Source organism: Pithys albifrons, chromosome 4 (assembly GCF_047495875.1).
Source record: "Pithys albifrons albifrons isolate INPA30051 chromosome 4, PitAlb_v1, whole genome shotgun sequence".
Taxonomy (NCBI): Eukaryota; Metazoa; Chordata; class Aves; order Passeriformes; family Thamnophilidae; genus Pithys; species Pithys albifrons.
Genome location: NC_092461.1, coordinates 37,499,755 through 37,522,376, shown reverse-complemented (window position 1 = coordinate 37,522,376; position 22,622 = coordinate 37,499,755). Strand labels below are relative to the sequence as shown.

Here is a 22,622-nt window from a genome sequence, read left to right as displayed (position 1 = left end):
GGTCCTAGCGTGGGGGCAGGGGCTGCTGGAGCGGCAGTTCCCAGCCCAGGGGTGCTGGCGGGACCTGGTGGAGCAGCAGCGGGGGTGGCTGCTGGAGACGGGGAGTTGCTTGTCCCCTTACCGAAGCCGGAGCTGGCGGCACAGAGCGGGCAGGCTGGTGGAAGCGGGGCTGACGCTCTGCAAGCGATTGATGGGGCTGCGGCTTTGCGGCCAGGCACGGCGGGGAAAGCCGGGGCGTTCGATCAGCCAGGCGCGGTTACCATAGCAACAGGGGCCATAGGAGCGGCTGGAGCCGGGGCAGGGGCTCAGGCCGAAACGGATCTCACGGCTAGAACAGACCAGCCCGTGGGAAGGGGAGATCATGGACCTGGAGGGGCTGTGCTCGACCCCCCAGGGACGGCAAAGCCGGCAGGACCGGCTGATCTTATAGATTTCAGTGCGAGCGATGGTGTGGTGGCAGGGGCTGCAGGAGGGGTTGAGGTGGTACCCAAAATGGAGAGACCTTCCCCATACAACATAGGATCTTTTGATCCTGCCTTCGAGGGCAGGGCCAGGCATGCCTCCTTCCCCTTAACACCTCCCATTCCTTACCCGTATGGATTATATCTGTACCCAGGGTGGTACAGTGGAGGCGGGGTTGTCCCCACTGCTCCGCCTTGGCATACAGAGCCACGGAACAGAGGCGGGGGGGGCAGCGGGGGAATTTCCTGCTTCAAGCTCACAGCAACAGGGAGCAAGGGAACAGAGGAGGGGAAGCCTCCCCCCACTTTTGTTCCCCAGGAATAAGGAATCAGACGTGGAGCCTTCAGGTGATGAATCGGATAGCTCAGAGGAGGAGGAAGCTCCCGTGGTAAAACCAAAAGTGAAAGCTTCTGCGGCGCCCACTAGGAAAGTAGGGAAGAGATTGCTGACTGCCTTATCAGATCCTGATCCCATAGCTAGGAGAACAAGAAAAGGGAAGGAAAAACTTATGCTAGAAGCTCCTTTAAGGCAGGCTATGGGAAACCAAGGTCCTATGTATATAAAGACTCCTTTTTCACTGGTAGAGCTGCAGCAGTGGAAGGCTTCAGTGGGGTCATATAGAGACAATCCCGATAAAGTTGCTAACTATGTAGAAAGGGCAATAAAGACCCAAGATCCGGACTGGTTTGACCTTGAAGTGCTGATGGACACCCTATTGGACAGCACAGAGAAAGAAATGGTTAAGAGAGCAGCAAAAGCTGGAATTCAGCTGCTGAGGGCAGCTGGGCAGATTTCGGGGGAAGTTCTGCAGATATTTCCCCCAATGGATCCAAAATGGGATCCTAATGTGCCAGCACAGAGGGAAGCACTGACACGATACCAGGAGTATGTGGTTTATGGGTTCAGACATGCTATCCCAAAAGCAGTGAATTGGGCTAAGATGTATGAGGTAAAACAGGACAAAAATGAATCTCCTACTGATTTCCTGAATAAGCTGAAAGATGTCATAAGAAAATACACAGACATAGATACAGAATCAGACACAGGGAAAAAGCATTTGGTTAATTTGTTCATAGGCCACTCTGCAGATGACATAAGGAGGAAACTGCAGAAGGCAGGGGACAAAAAGGATATTAGTGAGTTGCTGGATATAGCTTGGGTGGTATACCGGAATAGAGAACAAAAGGGCAAAACAAAGGTGTTGGAGCTGGAGGAGGAAGATGACGGTCATGGACACTGTAACTGCCAGAAGCGTCGTAAACACAATACCCAGAATAAGGGGTGTAAGCATCATTACCAATATGATAGGTGTTCCTACTGTAAAAAGAAGGGGCACTGGAGAAAGGATTGCCCAGACCTGAGAAAGGATGAAAATCTTCCTCTTGCCCCTCCAGCCCCTCAGCTGACTGTGAGTCAGAATGCCTGAAGCAGACCGGAGGTTACTACCCCAGCAGAACCTCTGGTTATAGCTAAGCTGGGGGAAGAAGAAGTTGAATTCTTGGTTGATACAGGTGCAGCTTACTCTGTGTTAAACACCTTGGAAGGGAAACTGAGTCATGATTCTATAACTGTAGTTGGTGCTACCGGGGTAACTGAAACCAGGCCTTTCTTTAAGCCTCTGAAGTTTAAATTAGGCAAACACTGGGTAACTCATCAATTTCTTTATATGCCAAACTCTCCCAAGCCTTTACTAGGCAGAGATGTGTTAGAGAAATTGGAGGCTGAAATTAAATTCTGCAAAGGGGGGAAAATAAAAGTCATAATTCCTGATACTAAATATATCAATTTATATATAATATAAATTATAAATATATAATATATAAATAAAGCCACGAGGAGATCCCAGCAGAGGTAGAGGATGCTGTCATCCCCTTAGTATGGGCCAGTGATTACCCTGGAAGATCCAGGCAAGCAGAACCAGTAAGCATCACTCTCAAGCCAGGAACAACACCGGTAAGACAAATACAATACCCTTTGAGCCTAGAGAGCTTGAAAGGATTAGCACCCCTAATTGAAAAGTTTCTCAAATTCAAGCTATTGGTAGAATGTGAATCCAAATATAATACCCCTATCCTGCCTGTGAAAAAGGCCGATGGCAAGAGCTATCGTTTGGTGCAGGATCTAAGGGCAATTAACAGAATAACAGAGGACATACACCCTGTAGTGGCTAACCCATATACCCTGCTCACCACATTAACTGATGATTTAGGGTGGTTTACTGTGCTTGATCTCAAGGATGTCTTCTTCTGTATTCCTGTGCATAAAGACAGCCAAGAGCTCTTTGCTTTTGAATGGCGGAACCCTGAAACAGGAAGAAAGACCCAACTCACCGACAGTTCTACCCCAAGGCTATAAGAACAGCCCAACGCTATTCGGGAACCAACTAGCTAAGGAGCTGGAGGAATGGAGAAGACAGGAGCCAGAGGGAATCCTCCTACAGTATGTCGATGATCTTATGCTCGGCACGAGAAGCCGGGATGAATGCATCAGACTCACTGTAAGTCTTAAATTTTTTGGGTTTGAATGGATATAAAGTCTCAAAAGGGAAAGCACAAATTGCAAAGGAACTAGTCATCTACCTAGGGCTGGAAATATACAAGGGACATCGACGGCTCAGTGCAGACAGAAAAGAAGCCATCTGCCGTCTCCCAGAGCCCCACACTGTCCGAGAGATGCAGGTTTCCTGGGCATGGCAGGATGGTGCAGACTTTGGGTGGCTAATTATGGACTATTAGTCAAACCCTTATATGGAGCACTGAAAGCAGCCCAGGAAGGAGTCGTGGAATGGACTGATGAAACTAGAGCTGCATTTAAACAGCTGAAACAATCCTTGATGTCAGCTCCAGCACTGGGACTGTCAGACTTAACCAAACCTTTTGAACTGTTCACACATGAGCAACAAGGTGTTTCCCTGGGGGTACTGTCACAGACCCTAGGATGCCAGCGCAGGGCTGTGGCTTACTTCTCCAAACAGCTAGACAATGTCAGCCAGGGGTGGCCGGGATGTTTGCGAGCTGTGGCTGCGACTGTTGTCCTAATCCAAGAAGCTCGGAAACTCACCCTGGGGCAGTGCATTGTCGTGTATGTACCCCATGCAGTTCAGGCAGTGCTTGAGCGAAAGGGGGGTCACTGGTTGTCCCCTCGCAGAATGCTCAAGTACCAAGCTGTGTTGTTGGAACAGGATGATGTTACCCTGAAAACAACATCCAATGTAAATCCTGCCATGTTTCTGTCCTCAACACTAACTGACAGTGTGCCCGAGCATGATTGCTTACAGACACTAGAGGAGGTCTACGCCAGCAGACCAGACCTGAAGGACACACCCCTTGAGGATCCAGACTGGGAGCTGTACACAGATGGGAGCAGCTTCATGCAGGATGGTAAGCGTTTGACAGGATATGCCGTCACAACGAAAGATGAGGTGATTGAAGCAAAAGCCTTACCAGCAGATGTATCATCCCAGAAAGCAGAACTAATTGCATTAACGAGAGCCCTGGAACTAAGCGAAGGAAAGAAGGTAAATATCTGGACAGATTCTAAATATGCTTTCAGCGTGGTTCATGCCCATGGAGCAATCTGGAAGGAGAGAGGCCTGTTAACTGCTCAGGGCAGTGGAATCAAACATGCAGACCAAATTAATACACTTCTGCAAAGCATTTGGAAACCAGAAAAGGTGTCTATCAATCATTGCAGAGCTCACCAGAAGGGGAAAACAGCTCCTGAATTGGGAAATCATTTTGCTGATCAGGCAGCAAAAAGGGCTGCAGAAAAAGGCATCCTGCCAGTAATACTACAAAAAGAAATTGACTTAACAGGATTCACCCCAAAATACCATGAAAAAGACCAGCAGTTAATTAAGTCCCTTAACGCAGAAATTAAAGAAAGTGGATGGGCGGTTACACCCACAGGACAGGTTGTAGTTACAGCCCCAATCCTTAGAGAAATAGCTCTGCAGGAACATGAAGCTACACACTGGGGGAGTGAAAACCTTCTAAAGCACCTAAAAAAGGTAATCATAGGGACAGGCATGACTGAGGTCGTGCAATCCACTGTTAGCAAATGTGAAATTTGCAGACAAAATAATCCTGACACAACCAAGAGAGTGGTGCTAGGGGTAACAAAGGCTGAAGACTTTCCTGGAGATTACTGGCAAATAGATTTTGCTGAGTTACCACCCAGAGAAGGGTAAAAATACATACTGGTACTAGTTGACACATTCAGTGGATGGCCTGAGGCATAACCCTGTCGCACCAACACAGCAAGGGAAGTGGTAAAAGCTCTACTTAACCACATAATTCCAAGATTTGGAGTTCCTCTGGGAATGTCATCAGACAGAGAGACACATTTCATTGCAACCATAGTTAAGGAGGTGTGTCGTACCCTTGGAATTGTTTGGGACTTGCATACCCCCTACAGGCCTCAGGCGAGTGGCAAAGTTGAACGCATGAATGGTACCCTCAAAATGCAAATCAGTAAAATTTGTCAAGAAACATCCATGTCATGGGTTCAAGCTCTGCCTCTGGCTCTCCTGAGAATTCGTATTCAACCAAGACGGAGGGATAACTTAAGCCCTTATGAAATACTGTATGGGAGACCATACCAAGCTCCGCACCTCCCGGGGGACGTTCACATAAAAGGGAAAGTTGATTTACAAAAGTATTTAATGGCTTTAAGCTCTACTTTACAGAAACTTCAGAAGTTTGTTGAGCTGTCCAGACCAATCGGACTAGACACACCTGCTCATCAGTTCCAGCCCGGAGACTGGGTCTACGTCAAATGGTGGGACAACGATCCGCTGCAAGCTAAGTGGAAAGGACCCTTCCAAGTCCTGCTGACTTCTTTTACTGCAGTTAAAGTTGCCGGGAAAGGACCCTGGTTCCATTACTCCAGAGTGAAGAAAGCATCAATTCCTGGGACAATCGACAAAGCAGAACCGGACACTGATGACGATGATGCGGCTTAGACTGCTGCTTCTGTACATGTGGTCTGTACAGTCAGTAACTATGATGCGAGTGTGGAACCAAAATTTACATGTGACCCTAGTGCAAAATGTGTCTAAAATCCTTCACAAAACTGACTGCTGGATTTGTACACAAACGCCAGCGATTGATGATAAAGAGAGTGATTGGCCCCTGATTGGTATTCTAATGAACGAGAGAAACTTTGGTGAGACTTTCGGAGTCCCGGGGACGTGGAAACTAGTTGAGAGAGCCTATTATTCAATACCCCTGAGCAATGTAATTCTCGGTCAAGACAATCAAACTGTTCCCTGTCTGTTTATTAATGTTACAGGAAATGTCACCCTTCCTACCTACTGTGACACCAGCACAGCTACCAAAGGGTTAACCCCAAAGATGGTGATAAAAATGGCAGTACGACCCTGGAGAATAGTCTTTAAACAGGGCTCAGGGTGGTACTGGATCTGTGAAAATGAAGCCTGGAAAGTTTTACCCCTCAATAAAGACAGGGTCTGCACTTTAGGAGCTGTGATACCAAACATAACAATCCTTGACCGAATTGATGAACAGGAAGAGTGGGGAAGAATCTATCCCAGAAGGGTAAAGAGAACCAATAATCCCCTTATAGATCGTCCCACACTTTTCCACAGCATAGTCAGAGCTGCAATTCCATCCTTGGGAGTAAGTGAATTAGAAAAAGCAGTTGTCAATATCTCAGCTATCCTCGAAAACCTCCAAGATAAAACCACAGATGCTATTACAGCTTTGAAAGAAGAGGTCCACAGTTTGTCTCGTGTAGTTCTGCAAAATAGAATGGCCCTGAATTTGATACTAGCCTACAGGGAGGTGTGTGTAAAGTCATTAATACTAGTTGTTGTTCCTACATAGACCAAAGTGGAAGAATTGAGAAAGATCTGGCTTCAATTCGGAAGCAAACCAAAATTCTGCATCAGGTAACCCTTGATAATGTCTCATTAGGCCTGGATGATGTTTTCCACAAGCTCACGTCATGGTTGCCGAACTGGACCTGGATGAAACAGCTGTTTTTGGTAGTGATATATGTAGTTAGTGTTTGCATAATCGCTTATTGCATGATCAAATGTTGCAAATGCTGGTCATCTCTTTGGTACAATTTCAAGTATGGAAAGTAGAAGCGAACAAAATTTTGAGTTTTGTCCGTTTCTAAAAGGGGGGACATGATGCCGAAAGGGTTTTTTTAATTTTTTAATTTTCATATTTTGTAGATTTTAGGAACACAGTAGATGTAATGCTGTAGATTTTAGTGAATTAATATTTAGCAGCTTGTAACATAAAGTCCTTCTATCTCTACCCCTGCTCCAGAACAGGCAGCTAAGCTCTGCCAGCTGTTTAGTCTCTTCCTCAAGGTACCAGATTAAAGCATATCAGAAGAGAACATAAACATGGAGCAGTGTGACCCGAAGCCCTGGAGAGCGTCCAAGAGACCTTTGTGTGCTGAAGAAGAGGAGGTGGATGAAGACAGAGGGTCCCAACGACCCCAGCCCCAATTCAACAGAGGTGGGAACTGGGAGGGGACAGAGGTGGAACTGGACATGTAGACAGTAGTGATTGGATAGGTTATATTATAAAAAGTATAGAACTTAGAGCTTGCTTGCGTGCGCATCAATGTATTCCTGGATGAGTGGGGTTGCTCATTAAAGTGCCTACCCATTATCTTATCTCCTACAAAACTTGGCTCGGAGTCTTTTTTACAGACTTTTACGGCAACAATCAGATAAAGTGAAATAATCTTGGTTTGTTTAGTCCAACAAACTAGAAATGGAGACCTGTATGATTGCCCTCCAGGCAGTGCCTTGATACTGCCACCAGTGACAGAAAGATCACCAAAGCCAAACAACAACGTTGGTACATGCACAAAGTAATTCTGTGGATTTAAGAAGATTCCTAATCCTGTGAGCAATGCAGTCAGACAACTTTAAGCTACTAGCAAATTCAAATAAGCTAATTTGATTAGAAATTGAGTCTGATCTAGTGAAGGAGCAGATGATGTGACACAGTGTCTGCAGTAGCAGTGGAATGGAACCACAAAAGAAGAGCCTGTGGGTTTATGTACCTAATGTTAGAGCTGAGACAGAGTGTAAAATATGCAAACTTGGAGGTATTTGAGATTCAAACTCAGCATCATAACACAGAATTGATCCCTGCCCTCCATGTTCATCCAATCTTAGAGAAAAAGACAGAACCATTAAAAATCAATTAGCTTTCAGCTAAAATAAAGGAAACCTAGCTTATATTTCCTAACATTCCTCCAAAACTAGTTAGCAACATCACCCTCCCACTGGATTTGCAATGAAGGTTGTGCAATGTGGTGAGTCATGCAACTACTTAAATACTTCTTTTGTAAAGCTTTTTGGAAAACCACAGGTAGAAGGCCTGCTAGATGTCTGAAGCCAAAATACAGGTGTAAGCTGGAGAGAGCAATAAAAAAATATTTTCAGACTCTCACAGACTAAAGACTTGACTGACAACACAAGTAAGTTGAATCTGAATAAGCTTAGATAAACTATTGAAAAAGGCACACAGTGGTTGGCTCAGGCAGCTATTGCAACTCATTCTGTACTTTTTGTTCTCTTAGGATTAACTATATTTGTAGCAAAGATAGCAGAGAGTGAGATGTATCTACAAATAACAGTTTGGAGTAAAATACATGATTCTTCCAGCATTCTGGGGAATATTTTGAAAAATTATGAAACTGGAAAATCTAGGCATGCATTATAATGATGTATGGAGCAACTTAAAACATCCCCGTATCACCACCTCCTTATAACTGTACAATTCTTTTTAGCAAGCATGTCCACTGCAAAACATGAGCAAGATTGGTGTGCCTTATGTAAATTGCTTTAAATTTACCTTCTTTCCCCAACACAGGTTCACTGGACTCCTTCCTGTCCACTGTGACACCTCAGGAACACCACATAACCTTTCCACCTAGGAATTTCACTGGCCAAAGGAACCAGCTAGCAGAGGGCAACAGGGAGGGGGGTTTGTTTAAGTATAGAACAGGTTCTGGAAAGATGTTTTTGTGTGTCCCACAGGATTAAAATCCATGAAACTTTAAAGTCCTCTACCTCCTTTTAAAATACAGATCCCAGCTATTCCCTCCAGACTTGATGTCCTAGCAGGGTTCCATAGTATCTGCCAGAGCCCCACAGCAGCGCAGGGACAAAGATCAGATTATGTCTGGGGAGAGAAGGTAAGCTTAACCTTAATTACAGATTCAATGCTTTTCTTACTTTTGGTATTTAGGGAACTTAGTGCAAAATGTAACATTATTTTCATATAATCTTAACTCAAGCTAGTAAAATGAACTTCTATAATTAAAGATTTCATAATTAAGCTTGTATGTTAAATTCTGGTGTAAGGGATATACTCTATGATTATTAATCTCAAAAGAGCAGACAAATTCTACAGGAATAGTTTTTTTCTACAGAAACAAAATTAACTCAGACTGTTACAAAATTCACATGTGTCACCAGTGTCTTATGGCATTGGAAGAGTGTCTGCTTCTTTTTCTTTTAAACAATCTGTTTGGGAGCTGGAAGGGGGGAGATAACAAGGTGAAGCACAGTTTATAATGGAGCATAAGTGCATCTGCAATGATGCATCTGGAGTGATCTTTCCACTCTAATGAGTTGTCCTGTGCATTTGTCAGTTTGTTCCCCTGTCCTTTTGAGTCTTAAATTATTTCCGTAACACAGGCATGTATTTAATGTAACCTTCTAAAACTGATTAAATACATCACAATATTATTGAATGGATACCAACCAAAAATAGGGCATCACTCACAGACTGTAGAATTTTGGCATGTTTGAAGCAGAGAAGCAGTGACTTTACTGTAACAGCAGTTCCATTAAACCTCTCTCTCAGACTTACCCTGTCAATGTGGCATTTTCCACTCTGATGAAGCAGTTAATGTTACATTAGAAGGTAATACTTCTTTGTATATTGTGATATTATATTATTTTGCTGTAATAGAGATAACGATTTCTTTTGTTCATCTTTGACATGAACACACAGAAGAACACAATGTCTCCATTCTTTTCCAAGTAGCTTTAGTGATGTGTTGATTCACTTGTCTAGGAACACCTAGGAACTTGCAGGAACATCTAGGAAAACGCCTAACGTTTCTGAAACTGGAATACATACTTAGAATGAAATATGTAAATCCATATCCCCCTTCCTGGAGAAAAAGACAATTTTCTGAGTAAGTCTCTATGAGCGTTCCACTGCATAATGACAAGAAAATAATGTTGGTTACAATCCACTGAAAGCTGACAACACACTAAGCAGTGTGTACAGACAGATACCAGACACAAGATCCTTAAACACCTTCAGGAAAAGGGATTCATGATTAGTTTCCAAATCTTGCAACACTAGGACAAGAAAAAGTTATCCTAGGTCAGACTGAAGGAACATCTAAGCCAGCACACTGTGTCTGCAATGGACAATCTATAGCAGACTGTGACAGAGGACGTAAAAGGGATGGAGAGGAGGAATTAAAAAACAGGATCTTGTAATGCCAGCAAGAAAATCTACATAGTAAAGTTACAAGAAATAAAACTAGGTCCCCAGTGAAACTGATATAAAGAAACGTGGATTACAAAACTTCATGTGAAAAATGCAAACCCTGGCAAAAATCACTTTGCCTTGTAATGGGAAAAAAACCTATTTACAACAGAGCCAAGGGATCCACTGGAAAGTTGCCAGTACATGATAAAGTCTGATGGTGGAACAGTAGTGCTTAAGCACAGCATCTGAACCATCTAAGAGCAAACACCTGATGCCAACCCTCTGTTCAGTCCCTTTTATACTATCACATTTTGATGATGGCATCTCTGCATCTTTTTTTAAGAAAGTTAATTACCAGTTGAGAAATGAAGTATGAAGTTATAACAGTGCTAACAAAAGGGAGCATCAGGATAACTGCTGAAGTGTTAAACTATACTATAGCCTTGATTACAACTAAAGATTTCTCTAACAAGTCTACTGCAAAACGACAATTTGTCTGTTTCTAAATTAAATCTAGAAAAAGGGAGGAAAAGATGAAGGGTTTCTTTGTCCTCAAAAGTAGGTCTGCACAAAATCCAATACAGTAACAAGTTTTGTTCCATAAATATATCCTCTAAACTTGAAGATTATAATATCTTGGTCAAACCAACACAATCCACTAGAGCTGCATGACTAAGTCTCCTAATATGAAACAACTTTTATTTAGCACAGTATTAATGTATTTTTCACCCATTCATGTGCAGTCTTATAAATGAGTCCATTAAAGAATATCCGTCCCTTTTTTAAGTTTGGAACATGCATTGTACCATGTCACTGCATCAATATAATAGGAAAAACACGCTACATCTTGCGATGCACCTGGTTAAAGGAAGGACAACTCTGGAAAAATCACTCCTTGCAAGTGTAGGTTGGAGACAGACTTACCTTTGCCAGCATTTCTAGGGGGAAGAGGAGGAGCGTCAGCAGTTGGAGAGGTGGGGGAGTCTGTGCTCGCAAAGATCTGGTTGGTAAAAGCTCCATAGGAGAGTCTTTGCTTGTCTCTGGGAGTGCTGAATGAAGGATGAGTCAGTTTGTCTTGGGGAGAAAGGCTTGAAGAGTGACAAAAACTCTGGGGTCTTGGAGATCTTTCCTTTTTTATAGGACTAGGCTGTGAACAGAAAAACAAATATATTATACATCTGTCTAAACACTAAATATAGTTAATATGTTTGGAAAATAATATAACAAAACATATTTTAGTGAACACAAGCCTAATTTTTTAATTTATTGGACAAATAAGCCCTCACACCTCCGTTTTTTGGTAATTCAATCTGAAAGGCACTCTTTTCAAACTGAAAATTTCATTTTTAAGCAGGAGAAACAAGTAGTAATATACTAAATAATATAACAATAAAAGACTAGTTTAGAATATAAGAATAACTTTCAGTGCATATAGCACTTTACTCAGACCAGATGAATTACGCTCAATTATACTACCCCATTGATGCCTATTAAAAATAAACTTCTAACAGATCAGATTTATATGGTGCCTGAACTAGCAATATATTCCATGATACAGCTCTTTTTAAACACACATAATTGCTCTTTGAAGAAATTTTACACATCAATTTTTGCCTGCTGTACGTTAATGGCTGCATATGGAGCATGAGCTGTTTCCCTGCAGCTCTGGTTCAGCCTATTATCTCTAGCACAGCATCACTCATCCTCCTGAGGCTCCTTGCACAGACAATCATTCTGTTCTCTACTGTCCTTGAGGACATGTAAATTATTTTGTTTCTGAATCTTTCAGTCCCAAGTGTCACAGAAAATGAGAAGTTGTCCACATTTCTTTCTACAGCATTCATATAAAAAAAAGGAGAGGTGTATTCACATTTATTACAGAAACAGAGCACATAGTAATTAACTGACTTGCTAAAGTAGGACACTGAAGCTAAGTTTTCACGTATTCTAGGATGGCAATTATCCTATGCCCTCAAGTTTTTTCTTTCTATTGCTTCTGCTTTTTAAAACCAGGAATAAATAGCACAGCACAGTATGTGAAAAATAGTGTTATTTATTCAACAACTAGGTTTTTAATTAATTTATGGGAGGGAAAAAAGTATGCAAGCTTTGGATTTCCTCCAGCTAAAATTTGACAGCCTAGAATTCACAAGGGGATAAAACGACAACAAAGCAATCTAGATTTACTGATTTATATTATACTGTATGTCTTGTCAAAGTGAAACCTCTGAAACTCAAGTCTATAATAACTAGGTTGACAAAGTATATTCAGAAAGCACTTTAGCAGTCTTTAATACAGGCCTCAAAAGTAGTTTGGCTTTTTTTTCCCCAAAAAAAATCTTTAAGAAAAGAAGGTTAAAGTGGGTCTCTAATAACATTTATTTCCACAGAGAAGAAATGTTGACAGTTTTTGTGCAAAGCCCTATGAGTAATTCTCACCTTATCATCTAAGTCATCGTCACTTTCATCAATTTCTTCCTGCCGAAGATTCCATTCATACTCCACATGAACATGTGGGTTTAACTTTCCTGCCTTGGCTTGAGAAAGCTGAAAGAAATAAAAATTCTTGTTAAAATACTTGCTGTTGTTTGGGTGTAACAAAGTTAGTTTTGTAATGGCAAGAAATAAACTGAAATATTTAGGGGTTTAGAACTTTTCCAGATTAAAAACACCCCACAATTTCAGGGCAATCACACAAATACCCTTCATTTATTTGTGGTATAAAGAAAGAGATAAAAGGCAAAAAGGAAAGATGTTTTTGAAGTAGGCAAAAGTTGCTGTGTTTGACAAGCATTTGAACAGGTGACATGAAAGAAGGCATATGCACAAAAGCAGAAGGTATCTGGAGCCCTCTTTTCCAAAAAAGAAAGGCAAAGCCTATTTATAAATTCTAGTACACACAACTACTGCCCCTCCAAAATCACAATCCATGTACTTCAATCAAAAGAAAAAGTATTTAACCTTTATTTATATATTTTGCTTCTCTCTCACTGAAGACCAGTGGAGCAAAAGTAGATATCCTTGGATCATAAAAATGAGCAAGAAAAAGAAGCAAGTGACAAGCATTTTGTAAATTCTCCTGGTTTTGTCTAGCATGTGAAACTGCCATAGTACTTAGACTTTTTAATACCTTGATAGTAATTAAATTCACTTGGCTACTTAATGCATGCAAGTGGCACTTTAGAGGGCCAAGAATAAACAAGCTCATTGGTCTGATGTAAAATCCTTATTCCTGGGTAATTGCGTCAGAGGAGTACTTGGGAAAATCCTTAACACCTTTGTTTCTCAGACACCAACCATTTTCTTGAGTAGGATCTGTTAACATCCCTCATACAGTCTCAAAATTCCATAAGGTGTATGCTCTGATCATGTTCAGTAGAGGGACAAAGCACCACAGAAGCAGGTGTTCTACATTTTTTGATACACTAGCTTCCAGACATTATACTTTTGCTTCTTTCTCCATTGAGAAGGTTTAATTTTAAGTTGTTCCAATTCTTGGAAGAAGCCTGTCACCATCTCAGAACTATCTGTCCCATCAAATGAAAAAGGGCAAAGCAGGAAAACACAAAGATCCAGACATAAAAGGTCTTGACAGATTTAATGTTACAGGGGTTGTTTTGCATTCCTGATATAAAAGTCCTTAAAAAGAACCTTTGGGGTGATGAAGCCCAAACGTCCTTGAGTGATATATTTATTGGTATATGTAACTCTTAAGTATTTAAGGTCTTCAAATACCCTGGTTAAAATAACTAGCATTGCCAATAGAAATAAGATTTTCTATTTAAAGTGTTACAAAGAAAATTACTGTTGTGTCTTAAGAAAATATTCACTTACGGTAGGGCCTTCAGATCAGCACACTGCCAGCTGGCAACAATACTACATTTGAGATACAGTGGTTACGATATATTAAGTAGATTACATTTTTAAATAAGTAAACATTCCCCTTGTTTTTTCCCCCCAGTTGAGTTCTTACCAGCTCCTCACACTGGACAGCTTTCACTCTTTTTGCTGTGTCCAGAGCTGTCTCTCCAGCTTGGTTTACTACAGAATTAACAATACAAAAGAGAGCAATTCTTTGAGATGTCCAAGGAAACAATTCATGAAGTGTCACTACTTGTGAAACTTGTGTTCACTACACAGTAACTTCTAAAAGTTATCAAAAATGTCTATTTACTCTATAGCAGCTGCAACTCTAAGATTCCACTCTAAGTGCTCATGCATTTCATGTATCATCAGATTCTTTCTGAACAGCAGCATCTGCTGGGACAGTTCCCAAATTCCTCCTAACCATCCTACCAGAAAATATAAAGAAATTCAATCATTTCAACCTCCACTCAACACCTTTGCCAGTAAAACTCTTACATGGATAAGCAGAAAAAGCAAGCAGGCAGAGTAAAATAGCTTAAAAAAGAAAATTATTCTGAGATTTAAAAAAGAAAAAAATAGTAAATGTTTATCCAAGCACATTTCTCTTTGATTAATACTTAGAGGATTGAAGCTTTAATTTGAAGACATTTGAAAAAGAATAAATTTAAAACTTTCTAGGTAATTTGTCTTTACAAAGGCTATAAAATGGTTTACGATTTAAAATAACATCTGATCAGAAAGAAAGCAATATTTGAGCCCTCTGGAATGTCCTCTGGTACAGCATCTAATGGAATCTTTGCTAGATGTTCAGCAGAAAGTCTCAAGAAACAAAAATCCCTACATTTGAACCTCATGTGGATAAACTTTAGGTAAAATATACATCAGTAAATGCCACAGAGCTGGAACAGAGAATCTCTCCATCACATCCAGAGTGTAAAGCATTTCTGTGACTGGGAACTGAAAACAGTCAAACTGAGGTCTCATAACCATATCTGTCTATGTGAAATATTGCATAGAGAATTCCAGCCAGGAATCCTAGAAAATACAAAGCAGTCATCTAGAAAGACTAATGACTTTGAAAGAATTAAGATCCCTAGAAGAAGGATATCCTTATGGAAAGATCTCTCTAAGATGGTTCAGGAATTTAATATGAAAAGGAATGAAAATACAGTATTTCTTGAGTGAAGCTGATGTACAGACAGCTTAAGGGACTACATAAATTCCAAAGGTTCAACTTTTAAGTATAAATCTGATGGTTTAAGGCCTAAAGATGACATACAGTCCACAAGAACAACATGAAGAATGAGACACCCTCTCTCCCCTTTCTTTGCCCAAAATAACACCCAAAAAACCAAACACCAAAAAGGTCTGAATGCTCTTCTGGCATCTACCTAGGAGCGAGTTCAATGGAAGAACCAAGAAACTTGCCTTGACTCGTTCAGGTATTATAACTGCCAAAAAAGGTCACATTAAGTTCTCTGACTTACGACAACATTGGAATCTATTTTAAGGATGTGTAAGAAGGCCAAGGAAACCAATTCTATGATTCTATGACTTCTGACACTAAGCTATGAAATTCAATTTATGCAACGATTTTTTACCAGACAGTGGAGGAACACGATAGCAATGAAGAAAAAGGGCGAAATAAAATTTCATACTCTCCGCTTTACATCAATTATTGAAAAAACTTCTCTCTTATACCATTAACTGACTGAATGAAAATGTTTTATAGACATGCTGATGACACTTAACTCCTAACAAGCTGGTTTTGTGGAATGCCTTCCTAATTCACAAAATATGATAGGGAAAGGAGAGCATCTAGAAAACAGGAGATTATCCTAAGTGTGAGCAAACAAAGGTACTATTTCTAATTAAACTTTTGGTAAATTATGATGAAAAATGGACTGATACAGGTACAGCAATTGCTATACCAATCTCACACATGCAAACGGCAAAGAGAAACAGAAAGGCAGCTAAAAAGCTGATCCCTTCCCTAAACAGCCACAGTGCTGGCTGGGGGAAACCACAGTGCCAGCTGTCATTGATATTAACAGAAGAAGTAACTGCTGTGTACACAAAGCCCACACATATCCAAGAGTGGAATTAACGTGAGCAGCCATTTGAAGTATTATAACATACAAGTTCTAGATTAATTTTACAATATAAACAATAAACCTAAATTCCAGGAAATTTACAATAGGTCAGAAGTAGAGCTCTGCAGAAAAACTAGAGTTTCCCATAAGTATTTTCTATTAGAAATCTTTGTCACTATTATCTTCTAAGAATTTAAGTTCCATTTCTTAACTGAATGTTTCCATTAGGCTTGTTGGTGACAAGGTCTTGCTCTTTTTAACACAGTTTTGTTTCAAAAGCTTACTTACCATAGAGACATAAATAAAAGTGATCAAAATAATGCAAAGAAATTTTAGGAAATCTTTATTTACCAGTTTTAAATAATGAACTTACCTAAATCAATAGTTGGCTTCCCCCTCAAAAGCAATTTCAAACACTCAGGTTTATTATACATACTGCAGTAGTGTAGAACTGTATTGCCCAATGCTGTTTGTTTGTCCAGGTTTCCACTAAACACAAAAGAAAAAACCATCGAGACAAGTACAGAAGCTGTGCTATTCATTTTGGATTTAGCATCCATATATACAATAACCACATAAAAATTTTACTGGACAAATATAAAGTAGAAGAAAGAAATATTTTTAAACCAAACATTACTTTCAAATACTATGAAAAATAGGATATACAGGAGCTGTGATTGAAAAGGACTGTAAATCTACAGATGCTCATGTGAAAAACCAAATAAGTGAAACTTAGACATTCCAGCCTGATCCTCTGTAATGCCATGCCAGTTGTCTTCCATATGCCACTTTACTGGAATTTGTTTTTCAAACATTCTAAATTATTTCAATAAAAATATCTGAAAAACCATCCTGGTACAGTTAAAAAAGGTTAATAACTGCTATGTAGTGAAGGAACTATGAACAGAATGTCTGAGAATTAACAAAAGAGTAGTAAGAAGGAGTATTAGGATAGAGACTGAGTTAGGGAAAGACCAGCTGTGAAAAGAGGTTCACAGAGCTTTTTAAAAACTCTACTTCCTTCAGTTCTCAAGTTCTAAGACCAGATTTTTAGAAAAATGTCACTGACATTTTGGGATCAGTACCATATATTTATAAAACAGCAAAGCAAAGCTCAGGAGATGACAGCTTTTCCCAGTGTTACCCATACTGAACAGTAACAGTGAGGGTTGTAAAGGTGCTCTTAAACTTGAGACAGAGACAAAAATGTAGACAGCAGACAGAAACATGTACAAGATTGCAGTTGTCTGAAGAAACAGTGATGCTTCATAACTACAGAATAATTTTAGGTAATCGTCAAAAATAAAAGATTCTAGATGTTGAAAATTACTAATTAAGTTTATGCTCTCAATAGTTTTAATACATTTGTTAAATAATGGAACACCTTTACTCAAAGTCTATGTAGCATCTATTCATAATTTTTTGAGAAAGATCCTTGTTTTCTACTCTTACAATTTCATTTCATGTCTCCCGTTATTTGGCACTTTTACTTGCCATCCCTCCTCTACCTGAACTATTCATCTGCACTGCTCCATGTTGTCATGTGCTCTAAATCAATGCTCTCTGGTGCTCTGCAGAGTTTTTCCTTTCATCCTGTTTTTATGTAACTGCTTTCCATGTTTTTAATCTACATGTCTCCCCCTCTCTCTACTCATTAGGAACACAAAAGTCTATCCAAAGGTACTAAATTATGCTCTTTTGGAACATATCTAAGAAGAAAGATTAAAAGTGATGAGCAAACACTATCCAAGGCACTGCCAGGATAGCTCTAAACATTTACATTTTTCATGCACAATTTAATGAAAAATGAGCAATTCATACCAGTTTTGTACAAGGAAGTCAACCAGATGGAGAGAGGTTTGGTCAGCAGTCCGGACTGCTAAATGAAGTGCTGTTTCACCTGGCTCCTAAACACATGTAAATAGAAGTTAGATTTCTGTCCCTTACTTCTGCAAAGCTTGTAATGTCAGATCTACTGAGATACATGTCATTCTCTCTTTTACAAGTCTTTCAAAAGAAAAATATGATTAGGAAATTATAGTGAAAATGGTTATTTGCCTTTTAATCTCTAAAAGACACCATGTGCTTCAAAGGAAATGCCATCACACTTTCTGAGTTCATAGCTTTCTGAAACCTACTCTTCTCTTTTCCCTACTAAATGTAACAATCCTGAGGAGCCTTTAACCATTTTAGCTACTAGGGATCCTGTCAAGGAATACTGAGTGAGTTTACAATAGTTATCGCTTTATGACATCCTGGTGAGCACCAAGTACAGCCAAAATACTATTTCCTACAAAAGCAGGGAAGAAAGAAAAAAAAAATCACAAAAATCAGTCCCACATAAATTAAATCTCTTACAGACTCGCAGAACAGTTGAAGCTGGAAAGAACCTGTGAAGGTTATCTATTCCAAACTCCTTCCTGAGCACGGCAACCTGGGACCAGTTTCTGAGGGCCAAGTCCAGATGGCTTTGGAATATCTCCAGGGACAGAGACTCCATAACCTCCCTGGGCAACTTGTGACAGTGTTTGGTCATTCTCACAATACCAAAATATTTCCTGTGCTCTAGTCTGTGTCCATTGGCTCTGGTCCTGTCACTGGGCACCACTGAAAAGATCCTGGCTCTGCCTTCTTTGAACCCTTCCTTCAGGGATTTACACACAGTGATGAGATCCCCTGAGCCTGCTCTGAGCCGAACAGTCCCAGACATCTCAGCCTTTCCTCATATGCCAGGTGCTCCAGACTCTTACATGTTTGTGGCCCTTCATTTCACTCTCTTCAATATGTCCAAGTCTCTCTTGTTCTGGGGAGCCCAGAGCTGGACACAGCACTCCAGCTGCGGCCTCATCAGTGCTGAGTAGAGGGAAGCATCATTGTCCTTGACCTGCTGGCAATGCTCCAGTGATGTCTGGAATACCACTGGTTCTTGTTCAACTTGGTGTCCATCAGGACCTCCAGGCCTTTTTAGACCAAGCTTGGTGGATCCCAGCATATACAGCATATTCCTGTGCATGGGGTGGTTCTCCCCAGATATAGGGTTTCTCATTGTTGAACTTGAACTGAGTCATACTTATTTTCCATACATATTGTAGACATTAATGCATTTAAATAGAAATAGAAATGCTGTTTAATTCCACTTCAGAGTTGCAAAAGAAGTTAAATCTAAATCTATGTTTCATTAACTCCTATTGATCATAAAGGACATTTTAAAAAAGCATATTACAGCATATATACTTAGATTTAAAGTCTCAAAAAATATTACTTTATTAAACATCAGAGAATTTACAGTGGAGAATATTACTATAAATGTCTTCACTGCAGACTACATTTCACTTGGTGCTCATACCTTTCTATGTATCACTGACTATAATAGCTGAGAAACACTAAGGAGATAATTCTGTGATAACTGCTGTGAATGACAAACACAGAAAACTTACCCTGCAGTTAGAGAGACTTTGTAATGTGTTTCCATGATAAGCACTCTGTGACAGCCCAAATCCTGAGACTATATTGAACTTATCCCCTTCACTTGATTCAGTCAGGCACTCTGCCCTTTGCCATGTTAGCTATTTTCACACAACTTGTTGAAAACATTCTCTGACATCTCTCCAAGTTGGATGTGAAAGTAATGGGAGAAAACATTGCTGAGCATGTGGTTACACAGCAATGATTATCTATAAAAACAGGTTATTTTGCTCATAAGCAACATTTCTCCATGGATAAGTTCGGTCAACCTGGACTGATTTTTTCAAAACAACCTGTTACTGATTTCCGAAGGAAGATCAAGTATTTAGAACTTCATTAAAAACAAAAATTTCTTCCTGGTTGAAAGACATTGTACTTCTGTAAATGTTTCACCAGAAATCATGAAGACATCAGATTTATTCTTTCCTCATTTACAGTAAATAGAAACTTGTAGAAAGGCAATAATGTGTTCCTTCAGAAACTGCCTTAAAAGCAGGTATGATACTGGTCTGTAATATCAGGTGACCTTGGGCTATCAAGTCAAGTTCCTTTTCTCTGGGCCTTTTCCTAAAAGAGACTCACTGCAGAACAGGTACTTTTCAACACAGCAAGAACAGTGTATGATATCACTATTGCATTTCACAGTCCTTTACATCAATTGATGACAAAAGATACTGTTCTTTTCCCTCTCCACAAGGATGCCACATTAAGGGAAGGAAGAAAAACCCACCATTTTCATCTGTTATGTTGCTTGCTTTAGGACCTGGGGTAGCAGACCCAGGTCCTGGGCACTTTACAAATACACATTATTTAAAATACTCTTTGTTTACCTGATAAGCTTACCTGTCCAGGCTCCAACAGTGGCTCCATTAGCTCTACCCCCTCTGCATAGACTTGAATTAGTGCAAGTAAATCCCTGGATCTGACAGCCTCAAGTAATTCATTCAGTTTAGCTGCTGCAGATGCACAAGTCTTCCTAGAGAACTTATGATCTACATATTTAGCAGTGATAAATTCTTTACGTGCAGTCCTGCGGGGTGTGAAAATAGAGTTCGCTTTAGAAATTTTTAGAAAAATGGGTCAAATATTTTAATTTAAAATCACCTTGTCTAACTTGGGAGACGACAAGGGAAGAGGTAAATTATCTGATATAAAGTGTGTTCTTTATTGTTATATTACATGTTTTTCTTGCAAGCAAGCACAAAAGACAGTACATTGTCAAATTTATCCTGTCTTCTTGTTATATATGAAAATGGCTCTGACTCTGGGGACAAAGACCAAAGAGAAAACAGTGATTTAGTCCAATTGTGTTTATCACCTGAGGGGATACTGTAAAACCAATCAAGACTCAAATAATGAATCTTGAAACCCAAAATTAAAACTTTTCTGCACTAAGAAGCCGAGGTAGCTGAAATATGGGTACATAACTCCACAGCTGGAGCAAAACCCCACAGTCTTCTGCCATTCTATCCCTTCTCTAGCTTGGTTACTGCTTAAGACACTTTGTACCACATATACGTTTCACAGTAAACTTAACGTTGAAGAGTTTGGAGATTCAAGACTTACATATCACTTGATGGACTGGGTTTAGGTGAAGGACTAGGTAAATTCCCTTCCATAATATCATTAAAACTAGTATTTCCTACATTCTTGGCCAGCTGGAATAAGAAAAAGAATAAGTAAGGGTGAGGGCTTTTGGGGTCTAACAGCAACAGAAAAACTGGACTATTATGTGCATTTTCCACATTATTAATAAAGGACAGAACATAGAGGACTGTAAAATTAAGAGCACAATGACTACATGTAAACATAGAGCAATTGTAAAAGTATTTAAGAGTATATCCTGTCATCTCAGAACTTGTACAATAGACTTCACAGTCACGTCTAATTAATTCTTTTTTCAGGACAATCTGCCTCCAATGCAAAACCTAAATCTCAAATGAGGAACCAACAGCATGAACATGGAAATGATGCCGGTACACTGGCCAGGAAGTTACTTTTGGAAAGAAGCTCAGACCTACTGAAGGTCAGGATTAGTAAAATTGGATTTATATTTGTAGTAATTTTGCAAACAACTCAGTATTTCAAACTGAGAGCTAAGACTAACGTTGAACCTATACCCAAATCCAGAACTGCCTTGTATCTTCCTTCAATTTTCTCATCTAAAATTTCTGTAACAAGTGTCTTCTCTCAGGCCAAACACAGTTGGGGAAAGTTAAACCTGCTATAACTGTTTCTTTTTTCTTTCCCTATATTTTTGGGGGTGTTTTTTGTAGTCTCACATAACTTTATAGTTTCTTCCATCAAATTAAAAGATTCTTCCAACATCTGTCAAAATTAGCAATAGTCATTCTCATAAGCCAAGTTAAATCACCTTTCCTTTTTTTTCAAATCACATGAAATTTAAACCTGCCCTCATTTAGGGTCAAGATCAGTTATTGAGAGGCAAAATTCTAATGGCAATAATCACAAGACAAGTCAATACTCATTCTGTGAAACCTCAGGAAATGAATATGAGAAGTGATAAGTCACCAAAAGCATCAATAATATATCATATTATACAATATATAACTATGTTCCTTTAAAGTACATAAAAAATATGAAGATATACTGCAAAAACATATTCCTTGAAAAAAATTAACGGTAAATTACACATCTCAATGGTTCCTATATCTCTGTCAACATTTGACTAAAAAAAAAAAAAAAAACTTACCAAGAGTTCAGATGTTCCTAATTTGTCTAATTCCAAAGACTGGATTCGAGAAATATGGACACCCATTTCTCTGTGTATTCCAGAACACTCAATGCAGGTTAAAATGCCCAAATTAGTTGATAGCCATGTTGGATCTGTAAAATTGAAAACCAACATATTTAATCAAAGTCCAAGAAAAGGTTTTCGATGGTGGTAAGAAATCTAAACGTATTCTGAAGGGATTCCTCATTTAATATTTTAAAGACTGGAAATGTATGGAACATGCTTAGGTTTTTTCTCCAAACTGCATTAAAAATTTCACCACAAATTGCTACCAATGAAATTAAGTTTTTCAGATTTAGGGACAGTCCCAAAGGCACTGAATTGAGACTTATAAATTCATACTGAATGAATGTATTTCAATACATTTAGGATTTGTTTCCTGTAAAAATAACATACGGCTTTTATTTCCTGTTTTTAAAAGGAACAGAACTCCTAAATTTGATATCCTCCGAAGTTTTGAAATTTATTTCTTAA

At 39.6% G+C, this 22,622-nt stretch overlaps 1 protein-coding gene across 2 annotated transcripts in view; it reads right to left on the bottom strand.

Moving 5' to 3' along the window:
* The window catches only part of ASAP1 (ArfGAP with SH3 domain, ankyrin repeat and PH domain 1), a 154,607-nt gene that overhangs the window by 22,628 nt on the left and 109,357 nt on the right, over window positions 1-22,622 (bottom strand). For both annotated transcript variants that reach the window (XM_071553832.1, XM_071553833.1), the window contains 8 exons: window positions 22,107-22,240; window positions 20,960-21,051; window positions 20,237-20,423; window positions 17,750-17,835; window positions 16,302-16,417; window positions 13,942-14,009; window positions 12,408-12,515; window positions 10,893-11,115 (listed from right to left, as the gene is read on the bottom strand). In XM_071553832.1, coding sequence (XP_071409933.1) covers window positions 10,893-11,115; window positions 12,408-12,515; window positions 13,942-14,009; window positions 16,302-16,417; window positions 17,750-17,835; window positions 20,237-20,423; window positions 20,960-21,051; window positions 22,107-22,240 — 1,014 coding nt within the window. The remainder of the gene's footprint in view (window positions 1-10,892; window positions 11,116-12,407; window positions 12,516-13,941; window positions 14,010-16,301; window positions 16,418-17,749; window positions 17,836-20,236; window positions 20,424-20,959; window positions 21,052-22,106; window positions 22,241-22,622) is intronic.